At 33.0% G+C, this 21,132-nt stretch overlaps 1 protein-coding gene across 1 annotated transcript; it reads left to right on the top strand.

The window, feature by feature from the left end:
- Nucleotides 1-816: 816 nt before the first annotated feature.
- Nucleotides 817-12,974, top strand: LOC107845864 (gibberellin 2-beta-dioxygenase 8). Its single transcript, XM_016690362.2, has 4 exons — nucleotides 817-952; nucleotides 6,438-6,907; nucleotides 10,830-11,157; nucleotides 12,172-12,974. Exons 2-4 carry the CDS (start codon nucleotides 6,447-6,449, stop codon nucleotides 12,409-12,411), a joined length of 1,029 nt encoding a protein of 342 aa, XP_016545848.1. The 5' UTR covers nucleotides 817-952; nucleotides 6,438-6,446; the 3' UTR covers nucleotides 12,412-12,974.
- Nucleotides 12,975-21,132: the final 8,158 nt, after the last annotated feature.

Below are 21,132 nucleotides of genomic sequence, written 5' to 3'. Positions count from 1 at the left end.
CAAGTAAAACTAGTTTTCACTTTTCCAAATAATTTTCCAAAATTCGAGTTAGAAAATTCATGATCAAACGGAGCGTGTTTTTACTTTTTTCACTAAAGTGAAATAATTTTTCAGAAAAAAAAATAAAAAATTCTATGGCCAAACGGCTACTAAAACACCACTCTTTTCAAGCTACAGCATCAAAAATATAGCAAAAGGGAGAAATATTGACGTAAAATAGCCATCTACCAGAATAACAGTAAGTCAGTATATATTATTATTATTATTATTATTATTATTATTATTATTATTATTATTATTATTATTATTATTATTGGTCTATAATATATATTGTCAATATAAAATAATTTATAAATTTGTATATATTAATTTAACTAACAAATATAATTATTTTTAATTGACGGACTAAATGTTTAACTTGCCCAAAAAGGAAAACATTTCAGAGAAAGATATTTTCCATTAAAGGCAGAAGAATTTCTCTGATTTCTTGATGAGCCGCGTGCTCCTCTTCTATACATAAACACTCAGATAATAATATTAATATTATTATATATTTTTAAGTTCAAAAGAATTCATTAGTTTTGACTCAAATTTTATATATGCAGTAAAAAAAAAAAAAAAATTTATCAAATATGAAACAAAATTTTAATTTTGAATTTGATTATTAATATTTGAAGTCGCTATTTCATATTCCAACCTCACATAATTCAAATCCTTAATCCAACCTCACAAAATTCAAATCCTTAATCCGTCTTCGTTAAAAACACCTACCACATTTTTTTTCCTATGTAATAATTGCAGTTGCAGTATTTATTTCCCTAGAGTACTTCCCTTTTTTCCTATAAATTCATCGTCCAATATATCTTTCTACATTGCAAAACGATCGACTGTCTTACTACTACCTCTTCAGAGTTCAGAGCCTTCTTTGTTATAACTTAGTTTTTTCCTCCATGTAAGTTCTCTCTTTTTACTTAGTTATATGTCTTTAACACGTCCCATCTTGTGACGAAGATTTCTTTTCGCTCTGAAAATTCTCTTTTAAATTGGTAATAAAGAGACTCTCACCCAGCCCTGAGCTACTCCATATCAAATGTGCGACCATTTCATTCAAAAAAATTAAGCTAATAAAGATATAACAATTTATTTATTTATTTATTTATTTATGTCTTTATATCATACTTTCTCCGTTCCATTTTATGTGTAGCCTTTTGACCGGACATGAAATTTAAAAAATAAGTGATGACTTTGTATAGTTTACAAAATTGTTGCTCAAAGTTACTTTTATTCTCAAGACGAAGTCTACAAGTGTTCCACTACAAGCAAATCAAGTAAGAAAGAATTTTTAAGTTATATACATTGAGAGTGTATAAAATTACTCGTTCATGTTGAAATAATATTGAATTGTGTGACCATCTCATTTAAAAAGTTAAATTATTAAAGGGGGGAAACTTTAGTTACTAAATTATACTTTCAGAATTATTTGTTTCAAAAGTTCGATTATTGTAACTCATGTGATAGTAGTGTTGAAGAATACATAATATTTAAGTAAAAACAAAATGTACTGCAGTCTAATAGCTTAAACTTTTAGGTGAGTTGATCACACATTTCAGCACGTAAGATTAGGTTTGACTTTTGAGTTCGAATCTCACCATCATTCGCAAAATTACATTCACATCCATGTGTACCAAACTTCGTAGTCCCTCCATTCTCTTTTATCTTTTATGTGATGAAAGTACTACTGCTATTTAAGGAGTCAAATGTTTTTTTTTTTAACCATAACTTCGTCAATCACTTTTTAATATCCTAAATTATTAACTACATCCACTCATAATATTTTTCATAATAACTTTTTTTTATAAGCATATTAAAGAATCTATATTAAACTCACGTGAAAAATTAGGTGCTTATTTTCTAATACTACAAATCCCTTCAAATAAATTGGTTTAAAGCTGGGGATAATTGAGTTTAGAACAAATAAAATTTGGTTTATGATCAAAATGTTCCAAAATGACTAAGATATGAGAAAAATCAGATTTGAGAAAGTGTGATATCTGCCTAATTAATACAATATTTGATTTTTCCGCTTCATTAATTATAGTACATGTATAAGCTAGGTGATAATTTATATATTATCGTGTCGAGAATACAATGTCGAGAATAAAATGTAGAATAAGAAGGCGAATATTGTTAATATATAGATTAAAAATGCTAAAATGATAAAATTACAATAATAACCTATTCAGTATAATCCTATAAAGTGGGGTATAGAGAGAACAAACTGTACACAGACATTATCTTTGCCTCATAGATAGTGAGACTATTTTCGATAGACTCCCAGCTCAAGAAAATCATCTAAAAGCAGTTCAAAAAAAAAAGTAATAGACATACAGATAATAGCAAATAGTAACCAAAACAACAAATAGCAGCAACAAAATAATATGATAGTCGAAGTACAAGGAACACTAAAAAACAACGAAAATCGAAGGAAACTGCCAGAATAATACCACAACTACTAGTATGAATGGATAATAAGACAACACATTGCTACCTACAAACCTCCTAATGTGCATTCTCCACAACTTCCTATCTAAGGTTATGTCATCGATAAGTTGCTGCATCATTTTCTATCTAATCACCTCTCCATAATACTTATTCGGCCTACCTCTACCTTTTCTAAAATCATACACAGTCAGCCTCTTATGCCTCCGCATTGAGACATTCAAACATCTCCTCTTTCCATGCCCGAACCATCTCAGTCTTGCTTCTCGCATCTTTTCCTCTACCAAAGTCGCTCCCATCTTATCCCGATTATCCTCATTTCTAACTCTATCTCTCCTGATATATGTCGAAACATCTAGCACAACATCCTCATTTCTGCAACTTTTCACTCTTGAATTGTGAGAATTCTTGACTGATCAACACTCCACCCACATAACATAGTTGATCTAACTACCACTCCGTAAAACTTGTCTTTAAGTTTTAATGGAACTTTCTTATCAAACAATAATCAAGATTCAAGCCTCCATTTGCAACAACACAATGAATGACATCCTCGTTGATCTCCCCATCTTCCTATATAGTAGATCCAAAACAAGATACTTAAAACTTCCTCTCTTTTGGATGACCTGTATATCAAGGCTTACTCCCACATCCACTTCATGCCTCTTGGTCCTGTTCAACCTGAATTCTTTAACTCCAGGTTTTGTCTTAGATTCTCCAGCTTCGCATTCAGTCCATCGTGAGTCTTATTAATCAGAACTATGTCATCTCCAAATAAGGTGTGTCATGTGGTACCTTGCCTTAAATTTGACTCGTCAATGCATCTATCACCAAAGAAAATAAAAATGAATTAAGAGTTGATCCTTGATACAATTCCATCAAAACTAAAAAGTGCTCTGACTCTCCTTAAAGTCGGAACATCATAGCAGAGAAGGGCATAGAATTTATACGTGTTTGGATTGGATTCCTTTGGACTTGAAACTGATCTTTGTATACAAGACTTACTCATTTTCCTTACTTGGCTCTTGGCTCCATCTTACATGTCCTTTATTATCCTAGTGCCTGTACTCCAAAGGCACACCTCTAGCCTCTAAGTATCTCCATAGAGTCCATCATGAAATTTTATCATAAGCCTTTTCTAGGTCGATGAACACCATATGTAAGCCATTTTTCCTTTCTCTATCAGATTCCTTAATAGATGAATAATTTTTGTGATTGAGCGTATGGACATAAATCTAAATTGATTCCAGAAAATAGTCACACCCCTCCTCATCCTCATCTTTACCACTCTCTCCCAAACAAGCTTGATACCCCTATAGTTATTGCAATTTAAATAGCACCCTTAGTTTTATTGTGTAACCGAATCATAAAACTAAACCGCACACACACATATATATATATACACACATATTGCTTAAGAAGTTTATAACTATTTTAAACCATACATTATTTGTTAATCTGTAACATATTAAATTAAACGTTTAGTTAAATTAAACATTTAATAAGAAAGAATTCTTACATCACTAATTCTCATTTCTCACATTACAAAATCGTGCATTACAAATTATTGCTTTGCTAATTGCTTAATTTCTGCATAAATTATCTCTAAATCACACGACCCCCAAGTTAATTAGCTTCAAAATGTGAGCCTTTTGGAAATAAGAAGGTAATAATAAACCCCAACCTAACCCCTTTCTAAAATGAAAAGGGAACATGATAGACGAAGTTGGAGGCCGTCAACATTAATAGAGCATGTGTACCATTTGTGATGGAGAATCATATATAAGGAGCGGAGCTAGCGTATGACTTATCAGTTTAATCAAATCTTTGGTCAAAATTTTATGTTTGGCTTAAAAAATTAACTCCTATGCACAAAATATGTATAAATTACATATTAATTAGAACATAGTACTTTAAAATTAAAATTATGAAATTACAAAGTTCAAATTCTGACTCCTCTTACTATTATCATGCTTCAATCTTTGACCAATTAAAAACATATGCAATACTTCAAATTTAAATTGTCAATGGGTCCCCCATGGTCGTTGTTTGGGTGCACAAGGCTCCTTTGCCCCCTCACCACCTCCCTCCTAAGTAAAGGACATGCATATTTATTTGTGTCCAAATGCCATCTAAATTAGCCTGACCAAAAAACATAAAATCAGAAATTTCAGAAACCTAATGTTTGATTCTCGTTTTTTCCTCAAATACACTCAATGATCACCATAATATAAAAAGAATTATTTTGCATGCCATTTTCCCTCATTTTAGGTGATATTTTTGAAAGTGTTTAAGTTTTATGCACAAGTAATTATAAGTATTGACAGCATAATAAACATAGTTATTGATTTGCTATTATTGATTAATTATCAAAAGGCGGCTGCAACATTTCTTCAATGGCTTCACTAGTATCTTTGATATGGATATAAATATATAGTATCTTTGATATGGATATAAATATATATTGGTGAAAATCGATGACATTTCACTAAACAGTTAATGGTCAAAATATATTTAAGCTATTTCAATTTTTTAAGTTTCAAATTATATTATTGGGTGGGAGAGTTTTCTACTTAAGTTATCACCAACTATTTATCGAAACACACTTCAATTATTAATTGTTCAATTTTCCTATCTGAAAATTTAGATATGAACTCAAACAGTAATCGTAATCAAATATGTTTTGATTAGTTGGTTTAGTAATTCAGGTGAGAAGCTCTTACACCTAAAATTTGAATATAAAACTCAAGAAATCTAGATATTTTAATTGCATTTCAATAAATAAAGAGTTCTAAACCCGTGAAATCAAGTGCACAATGAGTTTACTCCAAGAAACCTTAAATTTGAGATTAAAACATCAAATTTAAATGTAGATCCAATTCTAGACCAAATTATACTGAAATATGAAATATTTGTTACACTATGCTAGATGCATGCAATTTAAAGATCCACGTATGTATGTATGTATGTATATATGTCGGTTGAGTAAAAATTATACTATTAGATCATTCAAAAATATTTAACTTAATACATAAAATATATACTTATTTAATTATTTAATGATCAGGATAGTATTAAAAAAATATAATGATATGTTTTAGATTTTATAAAAAAGATAATTAAATTAAAATAAATATTTTTAAAAAAAAGATCAATTATTTTAAAACGAAGGAAGGGTAAAAAATCATGACAAAAACTTTTATACAACATCTTAAAACAAGAGTTAAGGATGTTATAGTAGTAAATAACCACAAAGACAATTGATTCCACCAAATTAAATTTTTGAATAATAGCATCAATTATGTTTGACCAAAGAAGTAATGATAGACGAATCTTGTCATCTAAGGATAATAAAAAAGTGATTGATTTTTTTGACCAAAATAAATAGCAAATATATTTTTAAAATATAATTCTTCTTCTTTTTGGAGATATTAAAAATATATTTTAAACAAAAAATAGAATAAAATAGTACCCTAAAAAATTCCTATTTATCCCACTTTGCATAGCAAACAACCTTTTAAATAAAAACAGAGGGACTACCTGATATGCATATATAAACATGCATTTTTGTTTTAGTTATTCTCTTCGTTTCATTTTACTCGTTCTTTTAATAAAAATAATTATTTTAATTTATTTATTTAATTTATGAAATTAAAAGAAATTTTATCATTTTTATGAATACTATTCTTATTATAAAATATCTAAGCATAGTTAATAAATTTCATTTAGGAGAATAAATTATTAAAAAATATTTTCGTATCTAAGCCAATATAGGTCAACTAAAATATTTTACACGAAGATAGTATATAGCTACGTACCTTAATTTTCCAACGAAGAAGTGTGAACGCTGGGACCAAAATGGCACCACAAAATGCTATATATTCTGCACTTTTCTTCTCAAATATATACAATGTTCTCTGACATCACTTATTTTTCAGACCATAAGCATGGAAGAATCACCTGATCCTCCATTTATGGAGACATACAAAAACCTTTTCGATGCCATCCTCGGTGAAAATCTCGATTCAAACAAACACCATGATCTCTTCATGGTGGAAGAATGCGAGTTGCCTCTGATAAATCTTCACAAGTTAAACTACGGAGATAAATTCGAGAGAGAAGAATGCAAGAAGAAGATAGCCAAGGCATCGCGAGAATGGGGTTTCTTCCAAGTGGTGAACCATGGAGTTTCACCTGATATTTTGGAAGAAATGAGGAAGGAGCAAGTCAAGCTTTTCAAGAAAACATTTCGAGAGAAGATGAATATTGACAAGAGTCTTAACTTCTCCGAAGGAAGTTACCGTTGGGGTACGCCAATGGCAACTTGCCTTCGACAGATTTCTTGGTCGGAAGCTTTTCATGTACCTCTCTATGATGTTTCCTCTTCAAAGGGTCTCAACAGCCTCAGGTACTCGGAATTTTATTTGTTACGTGCTATTTCATTTGAAAAAAATGATTTATTTTTCTTTTTAGTTCGTTTCGAGAAGAATGATTTTTTTTTTTTTTGTAATACTTCAATTCGAACGTTTCATGTGCAATATTTGAGAACACATGATTAAAGAACATTTTGATATATTTGACATAATTTTAATTAAGATCACAAAATTCAAAAGTCATTTTTGTTTTCTTAAACTCAACATCAAATCAAATAAGTCATTCTTTTTGAAAGACAAATCAAATAAGTTATTCTTTTTTAAAGAGAAAGTATTTTAGTTTTGTGTATGTGTTTTACTTTGTGATTGACACTCTATCTTTGTTATCTGGTATCCCTTTCTGCGTCACTCTAGAGTAGGGAGAGAAAGGAGAGAAAGCAGAGGCGGCTCACTAAAATTTGTGACCTAAAATTCAATTATGTTATATTCGAGAGGTCCTTTAGATTACTTTACAAAATTCATATTCTAATGAGTCATATAAAGCTTGTTTCAGATTTATGGATCAAGCAAACGAAACCAAATGGAAAACAGCCTCTCAGATCGAAATACAAGGTACGATGACGTACAATACATCCTTGGGGCCCTTCCTTGGACCTTGCACGTAGCAGAAACTTTAGTACACCGAGCTATCTTTTTAACAATGGAAAACCAATGTACATATGATATAAATGATGAAATAAAAGTTGACGGGAAAGAGGCGGAGCTAGAGGGTATTTGAAGGTTCGGCCGAACCAAGTAGCTTTTACGTAGACCCTGTATTTATATTATAAAATTCAGAAATAATATATAAAATATATAGTTGCGACCTCGCATACAAACATGGGACACTGGTACAGTGGAGAAGAGGTGAGAGTAAAATGTCTTTCACTCCAGAGATGTGGGTTTCGAACCCCACTAGCGCAACACTATTGTTTTCGTTTTTTACTCTTTATTTTAAAATTCTGAACCCACAGACTTGGACTAATTTAGCTAAACTACAGAAGAAAATCCTAAAAATTGAACTTTTTATTCTCGTACACTAATTTGAAGTCTAGGAATTTATAAATTCACATCTTGAATTTGAAGTTGTTTTTGACTGAGTACGTATATTAATTAACTATATCTTAATAATAAAAATATTAGTTAAAATACATATCATGTATATACTGGAATGTTATTCATGCGAGGACAACTTTTTCCTTTTTTTGATTTCTTTGGAGTGTGAGAATTGTAAGTTGTCGGTAGATAAAGATGGAAGAGCTAGTGTCAGGACTTTTTGGTGAAATTAGAACTTCCATTAAGTTGTACGATGAAAGTAGGTTACAACTTTGAGTCCCCTAATTGATATGAAGTGCTCAAAATACTACGAACAAAAGTAAATTTTCGAAGGACGTTTGATCAAAAATTAACTTGTTGTATAGAAACGTTTTCAACAATCAAAAATTATCATACTATGTTGGAGTTTCGAAATTCCCAACTCAACATTAGTTTAAAGCTTGGTAAAATACAAATTTCTGAAGTTTCAATAGTAAAAATTTGAATTAACAGTAATTGGGCTTTGTTGGAGTTCCACTTACATAAAATGTCGAAAGCATATTTATAAAAGTTTCAAATCCTAATACTATATACTAAACTTTTTCATCTTTTATCTAAAGTTTATTTTACGTTAAAATGCAATTAAATTTTAAATAGTTTTGAAGTGGTGAGTAAATATTGATCCATGTTAAACTTTTGAGAGTGCTGCCGACGGCTAGTCCTTATAAGACAGGAAGCTATTACCCTACAAAGTGGAAGTACATTGATCAATTGAAAAGCATGTTGGTATACTTGGTAACACTTGATATGACGGTTCTTTTGAAGTTGTGGGGTTATTTACTCGAGGATCAAGTACTTCACTAAAGAAAAATATCATAAAAAGTGAATGGCATACGTCAATTTAGAAGAGAGAAAAAATGTGTGATTCGTTGCACTTGGCATTTTGTGGGAGGAGATGTCTTAATCCTTATCCTTGTGTCTTTAATTTGGACCAGCGAGTCAACCTAAAAACAAAAAGAAGTCAAATGTAGGACCACCCTTAGCCAATAAGGATATAAGGAAGATAGGTGGATTAATAGAACATTTTGGGTGTGCTTGTACGAAGGAAAACATATATTCGAGAAACTATTTTTTTTTTTTTAAATCATGTTTGATTTGCTTGAATATTTGAAAAAATATTTTTCAAATAAATCTATATAATTGAAGAAAAATAACTTCCCCACTTCAAACAAAAAAACATATTTTCTAATACTCTCTTTCATCCTCACCACCTCCATCGTCACCATCTAATCCACCCAAACGCCATAAGCCATCGACCCCAGCCCCTAGACTTACCACTCCGTCACACGTCCCACCCCACCCCTTCCCACTCTGGCCTTCTCCTCAGCCTTATACCCTCTACCACAACTCACCACTCGCTCCATCCTTCTACCACCTCAACCTTTGCCTTCCTCTCACCCCAGCCGACCCCCACCTCCACCTTTTTGCTCAGGCCAATTCCTCCCTTACCCTTCATCTAAGCTCGATCCTTTGACACGGACTTCGATCATAGACCCGACTCCTAACCCTGGCCCTCGTCTTATGACTCGAGACCTTCTCCTATCCCCGAACTGAGAACCAACTCTCGACCCTAACCCTAACCCCAAACTTTCAATTGGAGTCGATTCTCGATTTCTATCCCAACCCCCGATCAGGAACCCAAACCAAATTCTGACTTGAGACTTGACTCTCTACTCTAAGTGCTCGTTTGGATGGGCTTATTTTAAGTGTTTTTAAGCTAAAAATAGCTTTTAAATCTTTTGATAGTGTTTGGGTTAAAAAATGAAGTGCTTAAAAACACTTTATTTTAAGCTAAAAAGGCACAAATAAGTCAAAAGCTAAAAGTTAGAATTTTTAATTTTTGGCTTATAAGCCAAAAAAATAAGTTCATCCAAACGGGCCCTAAATAGGTTCTTTCTTCTTGTCGGGATTAGGTTCGGATTTCGAATCAAGACAAGGGTTTGGGTTCATGTTAAAGGTTGGGGGATCCGGTCCGGTGTCATATATAGTATTTACCTGATTTATATCTTAATTGCTTTGGAGATAATATTTCCTCCTTAATAACCAAAGTTTCTTACTTATTTTCTAAACATTTTCTTCATCCAAACACACTCTGCGTTTTTTATTTTAACCAAAAAAAAAAAAAAGGAGGACTACGAGTCGAGATAGTTCAGATTCTAGTTTTTTTAAGTTATTAAATTTTATATTAATAATTTTTATATATTCATTGGTTTCTTATGACAATTACAATGTTTGAAACAAAGCTAATTTGTTCAATCAAATAACTCATAAGATATACTCTAACTCATAGATAAGAAAAGTTTTGCTTGCATGCATTGATATTTCATAGTATAATAATTTGAACTAATTCACTTTTCTTCCCTATTTTTATCTATTTTTTTTCTGAGATCGTCGGTGGGTATATACATTGGTAACATAAATAATGTATATTACCATTAGATCATATTTACTTGTCGCAAGAGACCTTGACAGAGTTGCCTCGTCTAAGGAAATTACTTGACACTCTTACGCTTGAAAATTAAACTGTGTAGATAGTTTAAATCTTTTTAAATATGTATATATACGATATATATTGAATTACCCAAGCTTCTTTGTGTGCTTAATCTTTTATGTTTTGAATTTTTAAATGAAAATCCTAATTTCACTATTGGTATCCTCTCTTATTTTCACGATTACGAATTCTATATTTAAGAAGGCTTATCTAAACACCAGTTGAATGACCAGATAATGACGGCGCAAATAACTTAAACTTAACTTTGTTTTGGAATTTGATCATGATTATTATTTTTTTTTTTTTGGGTGGGGGGTGCGGGGTGAATTCAGCTCCACAATGGAACAATTTGCAACAACACTATCTGAATTAGCACAACAATTAGCAAGATTATTAGCAGAGGAATTGGCACATTATAATAAGTCGAATTATTTCAAAGAGACATGTTTGCCAAGCACTTGCTACCTAAGAATGAACAGATATCCAGCATGCCCTATTTCACCACAACTCTTTGGATTAGTGCCACATACTGACAGTGACTTCCTCACAATACTGCATCAAGATGAGATTGGAGGGTTGCAATTATTCAGAGATGGGAAATGGATCTCTGTTAAGCCTAATCCTGAAGCTCTCATCATCAATGTAGGAGATTTATTCCAGGTATATATTCCATTTATTTTTCCTATATTTTGACACTCTTTTCGGAGAACAAATTCAAGATTTGAACTCTATGGTTTCCTATATCGACCTTAAATTAATGCTAGGGTTCACGGTCAAATAGTCATAAATATTTAATGGACTTTTAATTGTTCCACTGAACCCGTAAGTTACACCATCGATCCACTACTGATTTTGTCTCCATTCATGTGACACTTTCCTTTTTAGTTTGTTCCAGAAAGAATGACACATTTTCATATTTAGAAACAATTTAACTTTAAATTTGTCATTTTAATGAGATTATTCACAACCATATAAATTTCAAAGGTTAAGATTTAGACTACAAATTTTAAAAGTCGTTCTTTTTTAAGTTCGTTCTTGATCATACACCATCATATAAAATGAAAAAGCGAGAATACTTAATTTTTCATCTTAAAGAGAGAAGATTTATGTTGTGCTTCGGTACGATGGAAGTCATTTTCCGAAAAGTAACTCGATATGATGGAAGTTATTTTTCGAAAAATAACTTATTCTCTTGAAATGTTTTATTCTTTGATTGGAGAGTGAAAATATCTTCGGGGTGAGAAGTACTTATGAGAGATTGACAAAGGAAATAACTCATTTTCTCGTTAATTCTCATTAAAAAGCAAAATATTTTCTACCAACCCCCTCCTCTTTTTTTTTTGTCCATTGAATAAAATTTTCCAATTATATTTGAATATGAATTAGTTATTCATAAAAAGAATTTTTTTTCTAGTTCCTGCTCTTCCAATGAAGATAGACACATGGCTTATTTTCTAATAGAAAATTTCCGCAACTATTTTCCATCATACCAGACACACCCTTATAACTAACCAAAAAAATATTTTCAATCATACCGAAGACATCATTATAAATGATTTATTTTATTAAAATTATTTCTAGTCACCAAGCACACCCTTAGTTATAACAATTTTTGGAGTAAATATATGTATTCTCTAGTTTTTACAAATTGATGAAAAATGTTACATGATGCAGGCATGGAGCAATGGTGTTTATAGAAGTGTTGAACACAGAGTTGTGACAAATAAATTAAAAGAGAGATTCTCAACTGCATTTTTCTTATGTCCCTCTTATGACACAGAAATACTTAGTTGTGTTGAACCTTGCGTTTATAGAAAATTTACATTTAGAGAATTCCGACAACAAGTTCAAGAGGATGTCAAGAATTATGGTTATAAAGTAGGTCTTCCTAGGTTTCTTCTATCAAGCCACTAAACAAGAGGATTTTGCAGTTAAATTAACAGAGACAGATCCAGAAATTAAAGTTTGAGTTCTCGGTGATCTCAGAGTAGCAAGTCCCATTTCAACCGCTGAATCAAGAGCTTACTATACTAGTTTCTCAACAAATAGTTTTATATGTTTAGTGAATTTTTCAATATAAATACAAGGTCTATGATAAAGTTACTCTATTCCGATACCCTATATTTCTCCCCTATATCATGACTTTAAATATATAGTTAACAAAGGCAAGAGTATTTTGGTTTTCCTTAATTTGTTTTATTTTCCATGTCCCACAATGTAAGAAAGGGTTAATATCTAACTTTTCCCCTAATGCATTTGAATTATTGAAAAAAATTAAAGTCTGCGAAAAATATGTTGTGTAAAGTTTAATTCCATTCCGTTCAATTTATAACTATATATAGATCAGAGAAGTGTGTTCAAATCGACTCAACTCGTTGACCAAGCTCACTAAAAGACCAACTAAAAACAGACTTCAAACGGAAGTCAGTAAAGTCCTGCTCGCTAAATATGGTCCTTGGGAGATCGGTTTTTAAAGAAAACATACCATTAGTATATGTTGGTTTAAGACTATGATTTTTTTTAAAAAAAATTATACTCTTCAATTTTATTTTTTCGCAAAAACAATACTGACCTTCAAAGGTTGGTTCGGTTATTATATATATTCTGAATATGATCGTTACATTGCTGGAAAGTATCATCATTTTTTTATAATAGAATTACCTGGTCTTTCTCCGGGAAGTTTTGTATTAAGCAAAGGATACAAAGGGAGGCATGGCCTGACCTCAATTACAACACATTATTTGGTGATTCTGTCACCATCAAAAGGCCAGAAGAGGTTGTATAAATCTAAACTTCTGGAAAACTACCACACCTAACTAACATAAAAGTTAACCTCGTCAAATTTGGATCGAGTACAAGGCATTTGCCACTTATCAAGTTGAAAGAGGCCTTTAGCAGTTCTATGCAAATCAAAATAAGAGTGTACAACTTGATTTTGGTCACTGGTTGAGGCTAGTTTGGCTAAACTATCGGCCACTTGATTGCACTCCCAGTAGCAACATTGTCACCTTGATTTTCAACATATTGTCAATAGTTTGTTTCAATTTTCTATTGATGAAGTCACCATTAGTAATCATATTAACAATTAACGTTGAATCGAGTTCAAGAGTGAAATCAATGTATCCTTGTCGATAATACCATTTTACCCCAATTTCGACTGCAATGGCCTTCGCGTTATTGTTGTTGTTGCATTGAATTGAGATGGAAAACGCCATGATTAAATCTCCGTGCGATCTCTCTCAAGACCTCCAATTCCTGCTTTGCCGCTATCAATGAGGTAGGTTCCATCTATATTAACCTTAAAACTTCTAATTGGAGGCCTTTCCCACTTGACTTGTAGACTTTTTATAGTAGGTCTCTCCACAGTGCTACAAATTGTTGGCGGTTGATGTCTCTAATTGGAGGGTAAAGTTTAATCAATGCTTCGTTGATTGTCTAAATTCCTTGCGAGAACATTTTTCCATAAAAATCTTTCTTTGTTTGTCATACTTGCATGGACGTCTCTATCTCCAAAGCTCCCAATAAATGACGGTTGGACTAACTTACAAAATAAGTTTATATACGTCATTACTGCACTTCTCTTCCCACCATCTTTTGAAAATACCAAAAATAGGTTGATCGATATGTTGAATTCCCAGGGCATTGCCAAAAAATTCCATATTTGATGAGCGGCTTCATTTTCAATGAAAAAAGTTGAATAGTTTCATATGTAGCATCCCTGCAACAAATGCACATTGATCTTCTGTAAATTCCAAATCTAATGATTGCATCATCAAAAAAATATGGATCAACTACTGTGGCATGCCTGTTTGTTTTGGCTTGCAAGAGTTTGCCATAGTGACGCGCTTGAGATGCCATCGTCCAGAAGGACCACCACCCCGCAGAAGCTCCAAGGCAAGCAAACGCAAGGAAAAAATAGATGGGTTGTTTGACATTGCTCAATGTGGCTACAAAGCATCGGATTTGTTGACAGATCTCGAGGATAAAACCATACTAGAATAGTACAGGGAGCAATTGTGCTTAGTTTGGTTTGCCCATTCGATTATATTGACAAGAGACGTCAACAAGGTCATAGAAGATGATTTGTTGGCGCGTGCTGAGGATTTTGAGAAATTCAACAATTATCCTGGGGATATGACAACTTCTACTTGACTGTCCAATGTTTACTGACGAAGCTATCCTCAGGGACGATCATATTATACGGCTTTTCTTGGCCTTTAATTTATATTGAATATAGTTATTATGACTTTTTTTTGCTTGCTTCCTATTTACATATTTTAGGCTTGGGCATTTAAAGTCATTCCTCCCCTCCGAAAGTAGTTAATGGATTATCCGGATGAGGTTTCTCATCCAAGGATGTTTAGGTGGTTGGCTGCAAAGAGCAATACCAATATTAAGGAGGCTGATCTTTTTAACCCTCCGGATGATGCAGTATGTCTTTTTCAAGTAAAATAATTTTACTCAAACAAAGACATTGAACAGATGTTATACCTGATGCACCAGATGAGACATCTGTTGCGATAGGGTATGATTGATATCTTGCATCAGATTACCCATCTGTTGCTTTGGTTCTCTGAACCCGACTCCTAACAGATTAACCATCTACTGCAAATTAGCAACAAATATGCAATCTGATAACATATTGTTCATATGTTGCGACGTATAGATCATCTGTTGCATAATAGATTACCCGTCTTGTGCAACTGTTGCAACAGATGATTGATATTTTGCATCAAATTATCCATGTGTTGCTCTGTTTCTCTGAACCAGATTCAAACGAATTTTAATCATATACTGCAAAATATGCAATAGATTATTTTTTTTTAAATGTAGCCCAACTGTGAAAATTATTATATTATATGATTTAAATGCATCTGTCTTTTTTTGCTTTTTTATAGATTGTGCATCCATGGATCGTGCCTACTAAGGAGGAGTCGGTGATGACTTCTTATATTACTCTAGGTCATGTTGATACTATAACAGACCCAACGGTGGAGTTAATAAAGAAGGAATTGGCTGGAGCAACAACCATAAGAAGAGCAGTTAGACAAGGTCAGCCTAATGTTGAGGTTCTTCATATCATGATGTTAAGCATGTTGATGCTCAAGAAAGAATAAATATGTTTGAAAACACCCCTTTTCACCCTTACACAGGTCCCTCTCACCCCTCTTTACCCTTGTGTTCTCGTTGCGGATGCGAAGAGTGCAAGGACAGACAGGATAAACTCTTTGAAAAAGTAGAGGCTATCTATAAACCTATCGAGGAATTCAAATCCAAGAGGTGTGTCATACCATCTAAGAAGATGAGGGAGCCACACACTCCTATAGTGTTGGTTAGGAGAAAGAAAAGAGCAATTAGAAATGTACTCTCCGGTCGGAAATCAAAAGAAATTGTAATTCCTCCTTCTCCAAAAGTTGTTGAAGTTCAGAGGCTAGTCAAGAAGGTGGACACATATGAAGAACTTGGCGCCGAAGAGAAGAGGGGTCTGTGATAGGCCAAGAATATCAAGCCTGGCGCATCAGATTACCCCATGCCTCCCTTTCCCCCCTAAGACTTCTAGACTTTGACTGATATGCGTTTGCCGTACGAGGATAAGGCAAGTTTACTTTTCCTAACCTAGCTCGTCTAATCTACCCCATAAAGAAGAAGCTACATAATAGATTTCACATCTGTTGCAACAGCTGGGTATACTGGTGCAACTGGTAGTGGTTCTGTTACAACTTATTATCCATCTATTGCATAAGTTGCGTTGGATTATTGATTTAGAGAACCCTATGCAATAGATGGATCATCCGTTGCATCTTTACAATTACTAATCTATTTAAAAATTGACTTTTTATATCACAACATATTGACATAATTCTCTGCCTCATGAGAAAAAGGCAATTAACGTACCGGGAAGCTTATGACGCTGCCAATAGGATAATGGACCTCAACTTTTGTAAGAAGCTCAAGGATAGGTACGATCAACTCAATGGGGAGGCATTATCCTTTGGCGTGGGACTTGATTTCCTAGTTCCTACGTTGGTCTTGGATGAAGAAGAAATGATAAAATATGTTAGAGGGGAGAGACCAAATTCACACGGTAAGAGCTGGACCAAGGCAAAAAGGATTGTTGCAGTTATTAGCGTGAACGACATATATTATTGGGCTATTGAGATACTACTCAAGGAGGGAAAGATCAATGTTTATGACTCCAACAATCCTCTCATCGACGATTTTGATCTTTTTGCCACTGATGGTGTTGTTGCCCATCTTGTTGAGAGAGAGCAAATTGATGAATCATTTGCCAAAGAAAGTGTTGGTGAAACAATCATAAGATTTGAAGGTAGAAACAAAGAAATGATCCTTCCAAAAGATGATGCCGCTAAAGCGAGCGGCTCGCACACTCTTGTACACATCAAATGTTTGCTGACCGGTACAGAAATGGCCGAGCCAATGAATTTTTTGTGCGATAACGCTGTGACAAACCTGCAAGAGGTCTGGGCTTATGGGGTACTAACTGGACGCTTGAAGCCTATGTATATAGAAGTGCCTGTAAAATAATAATTTTTAATTTCAAGTTACCCTTCACTTTATTACATGTACATGTAGTGGCAATAATTTTTTTTTTGATGAAAGTTGAGTTTTTTATAATGCAATAGATTGTCAATCTATTGTAAAATATATTTAATCTGTTCTGGATGATAGTTTACCTATTGCAATAGGTTGGTCATCTGTTGCATTATGCCGATGTTATTTCTATGAATAATCTAATTATCTAGTCTAAGTCTAATCTTTTACAACAGTGGGAAGACCTGTTTGATAATTTCCAACAGATGGCCTAAATTTTACAACATATGCCTAAATTTTTTTGAAATTTTCCAACAGTTACACTTGAATATCCATGTGCTCGACAACACCAAACCAGTAGCAAATACACACACCACCATGAAAATTTTAGCAATTAGGCTTGAACATCCATGTTCCCAACAACACCGAGCCAGTAGCAATAACGGCAACAATGTAGTATCTTCTTCATCGATTTTGTTTCTCTTCAGAAGCCTTGACTTTGTTCAACAAACCCTAGATTACACGATTTGCTTGTGAAGGGTGTCGTTCTTCATATCAATCAAAGTAATTGGATCCACCCAATTTCTATAAAAAAGAGAATACAATTACAAAATAATTACAAGTCAATAATTAATCAACTAATTAAATAAAAAAAATATTACCTTTGAAATCTTACAAGTAAAAAACCTACGACCCAAATTTTGTTGAGTCCAAAAAGTCTTTAACAGAGCTTTATGACCGCACTTACAATATCAAAAATCTTTATCACAAAAAACAGTGAAAGATGCGCTCGACATTGTCAAGCTCAGTTGGAAAAAATAAAAGAAATAATTTAAAGAATTTGGATAGATAAAAGAAGATGACGATGAAGAAGAAGATTTGGGAATTTAGGATTAAATTTTAGGAGGAAGATGAATATATAAGACAATGGAGGGGGATTACCGTCGGCGGCCAAGGGACGGCAAGTCAGCAAAATGTGCCAGACTGACACATTTGATGTCTATTTTATTTTACGTGTTTAAAATGAACACTATCTACTTGATGCCTATTTTATTTTAGGTGTTTGAACTGAACACTGTCGATGAGTTTCACCTTTTTTATTTTAATTCACTTTATCCTTTTTACATGTAGTGTCAATTTTTTATGTCGAACGAAAGTTGATTTTTTATAATGCAACAGATTCTCCATCCATTGTAATAGTTATTCTACCTGTTCTTACATATAGTTTATCTGTTGCAATAGGTTGACCATCTGTTGCATTATCTCTATGTTTATATCTAAGTCTATCTGTTGTAACAGTCGGAAGACCTGTTTGATAAATTCCAACAGATTACCTACCTGTTGCAATATATGTCTAAATATATTCTATTTTTCTAATAGATGTATCATCTATTGTAACAGGTATATTATCTGTTACAATATTTAAATATAGTATTCCTTTTCAATTAATAAGTTCAAATCTAAGGAATAAATAAAATTCATTAACAAAATAAAATAAATCGAAGCCTTCATAAATTAGCTGAAATAAGTCAACGAATAAATGAAATGTAAAAAAATTGTTATGGGTACAAATCTCAACAAATACATTAACAAAAATTTAAGTATGATGCCAATGATTAATTTGACATGCTCAAGCTATAAAGATCTACTTAGTATGGACAAGTTGTTCTTCATCCAGTGCTATGGAATTCGGCTTTGCTCGTTGTAGATCTTTATTATCGCTTATGTACGATTTCTGCGCTTTATGTTCTCCATATTTCTATAAAAAGAGTAGCATATTGTCAATGTTGTTCAGCAGTAGCTTTTTCTACATCCACCTGGAAAGCCAGAATTGATCAATGCTAATCACGGAGATACAACAAAACAGAAAAAGATAACTCATCTCTTCTAGCAAATCAAACAAGTCTTCCTCTTGCTTTAAATTATCCCAAACAGATTATATTTCTGTTACAATAATGAATCAACTGTTGGGACAAATTTCTACATGAGGAAGACCCTGTATGATAATTTCCAATGGATGAACCATCCGTTGCAATATATGAATCATCTGTTGCAGCAGATAGGTCGTCTGTTGGTATAAATAAAAGTAGTACGGAGAGCTGTTTGATTTGCTAAAATAGACGAGACATATGTTGTACCAGATACTTTATCTGGTGTAACAAGTCAGTCAACTATTGCAACAGATGTATATATTTGTTTGATAATTTTCAGCACATGTGTCATCTGTTGAAACAAATATGTGTCTGTTTGTTTTATCAGTTGGAAGACATATATATTCACCTTCTTCAGCTCGTGCTGCTCTCTTTTGGACATTGTACGTTGCTCAGTGCAACACACAGGCAGAGGAGTTGCAATTTTACTTTTTCGGATGCTTGATAATGCCCTAGAAATCACTCTCCTTCTCCTCTTAGCTCTAATCTCTAATGGAGCGAACGGAAATAAAATCCTCTTTGATGGAATGAGACCCTTTTTTTATATCAATTTCTTTACAGAAGCAGTTAATGCATTAATAATATTAATCACTACATCATGTTTCGCCCTGCAGTCTTGATATTTGCATGCAGAACATTCACTGGGAGAGGCAAAATATGTATAATTAGTATGATCATACTCATAATGATTTGCTTTAAATACTGTAAGAGGAGCATCATTAGCACCAACAACAGCACCACTACCACCACCAACAGCTCCATCACCACTAAGACCATCAACAACAACAAGCCCGCCCTCCAAAATTATTTTTCTTGTAATGGTTGTTGGTCCAAAAAATTCCATTTTTATTCTGTCAATGACCTTATGGTCTGATAAAGTTTGCACAGATCATAAAGTAACTAAAAATGACATCTTCAAATCTCGATTAGTCGAAATTAGCGACGGATACACAATCTAACATAAATCATTACATATATTAGAATGATGATTAGATTATTCAAAAAATCATTAATTAAAAGAAAAAATTAATTGTAATTATATTTACTGCATCCTTCGGGGGTTGAAGAGATCAAGAAATTTTGTATTTTTATCAGTTTTGACCGACAACCATCTTAAGATTCTTGGACAGGAAACTCCTTTCTGGTAGTTCACTTGTTGTCTCAAAATGAGGAATGGATTCAAAAGTCCAAGCCTATAAAATAACGCCAATAAATGAAAACCATTATTGAGTAAAAAAAATGAATGATATCATAATAGAAGAAAGAAACATTTACCATGAAAGCCCATGGAAAGCCATATAAGTTGACTGGCTTTGGCGCTAATGGAGTCAACAAATATTTGACAGTCATTTTGAAGCTTTCATACCCGCAAGGATAGTTGTTAAAAGCCTCAAGATCCTCGGAGAGCTTTATTAAACTGAGGCTTATGTTGTTGTTAACGTCTCTCACCCAAAAAATATTATGTACAAACCAAACCAAGCATAATGACTGTTTGTGCTTCTTTGAAAGTCCTTTACCTTTCAATGCTTCTATCAAATTTTTGTTTTTAAAGCTTGGACCAATAATGGACATCAGGTCATCATGATCACACGACTTGCCTTTTCCTTGTTGGGTGTACGGGGTGCTTTTTTTGGGTTAGAATAGGTATAACTTGAGAAGGAAGATAACATTTTAGTCCAGTAACTATGGCAAATTCCTTCCAACCAAAACAAACAGGCATGCCACAATAATTTATCCACGCCTCATCCATCTTATCTTTGTTTTCATACATAAACCTACGCTTGGGAAGTTTATATACCATTTTTATTTGGAAACGAGAATTGTTGTCCTTCGGAAAACCAAGATATTTCCCAAAGCAGCTGTCCATGAAATAAGCATCCAATTTTTGTTCTCGAAATATTTTTCTGAAGGCGTCGAAAGATTTTCCCATGGCTAACTTAACCAAAAAATCACCCATTAAATATGTGGCACCATCGTACTGTATTCTCACAGAATAACGATCAATGCTGAAGGCTTTGACCAACTCTTCAGTGGAAGGGATTTTAGCATTTACATTATCTCTTTTGAAATATTCCTCCTCCCCCGTGTTCATCATATTCTGCTCCCGATTGAGATAACGCTTGTAAAGAAAGCTCATTGAGTGGTGGTTGTA

Source organism: Capsicum annuum, chromosome 10 (assembly GCF_002878395.1).
Source record: "Capsicum annuum cultivar UCD-10X-F1 chromosome 10, UCD10Xv1.1, whole genome shotgun sequence".
NCBI lineage: Eukaryota > Viridiplantae > Streptophyta > Magnoliopsida > Solanales > Solanaceae > Capsicum > Capsicum annuum.
The sequence above is the reverse complement of the archived record's forward strand: the minus strand, read 5'-3'. Positions and strand labels throughout refer to the sequence as shown.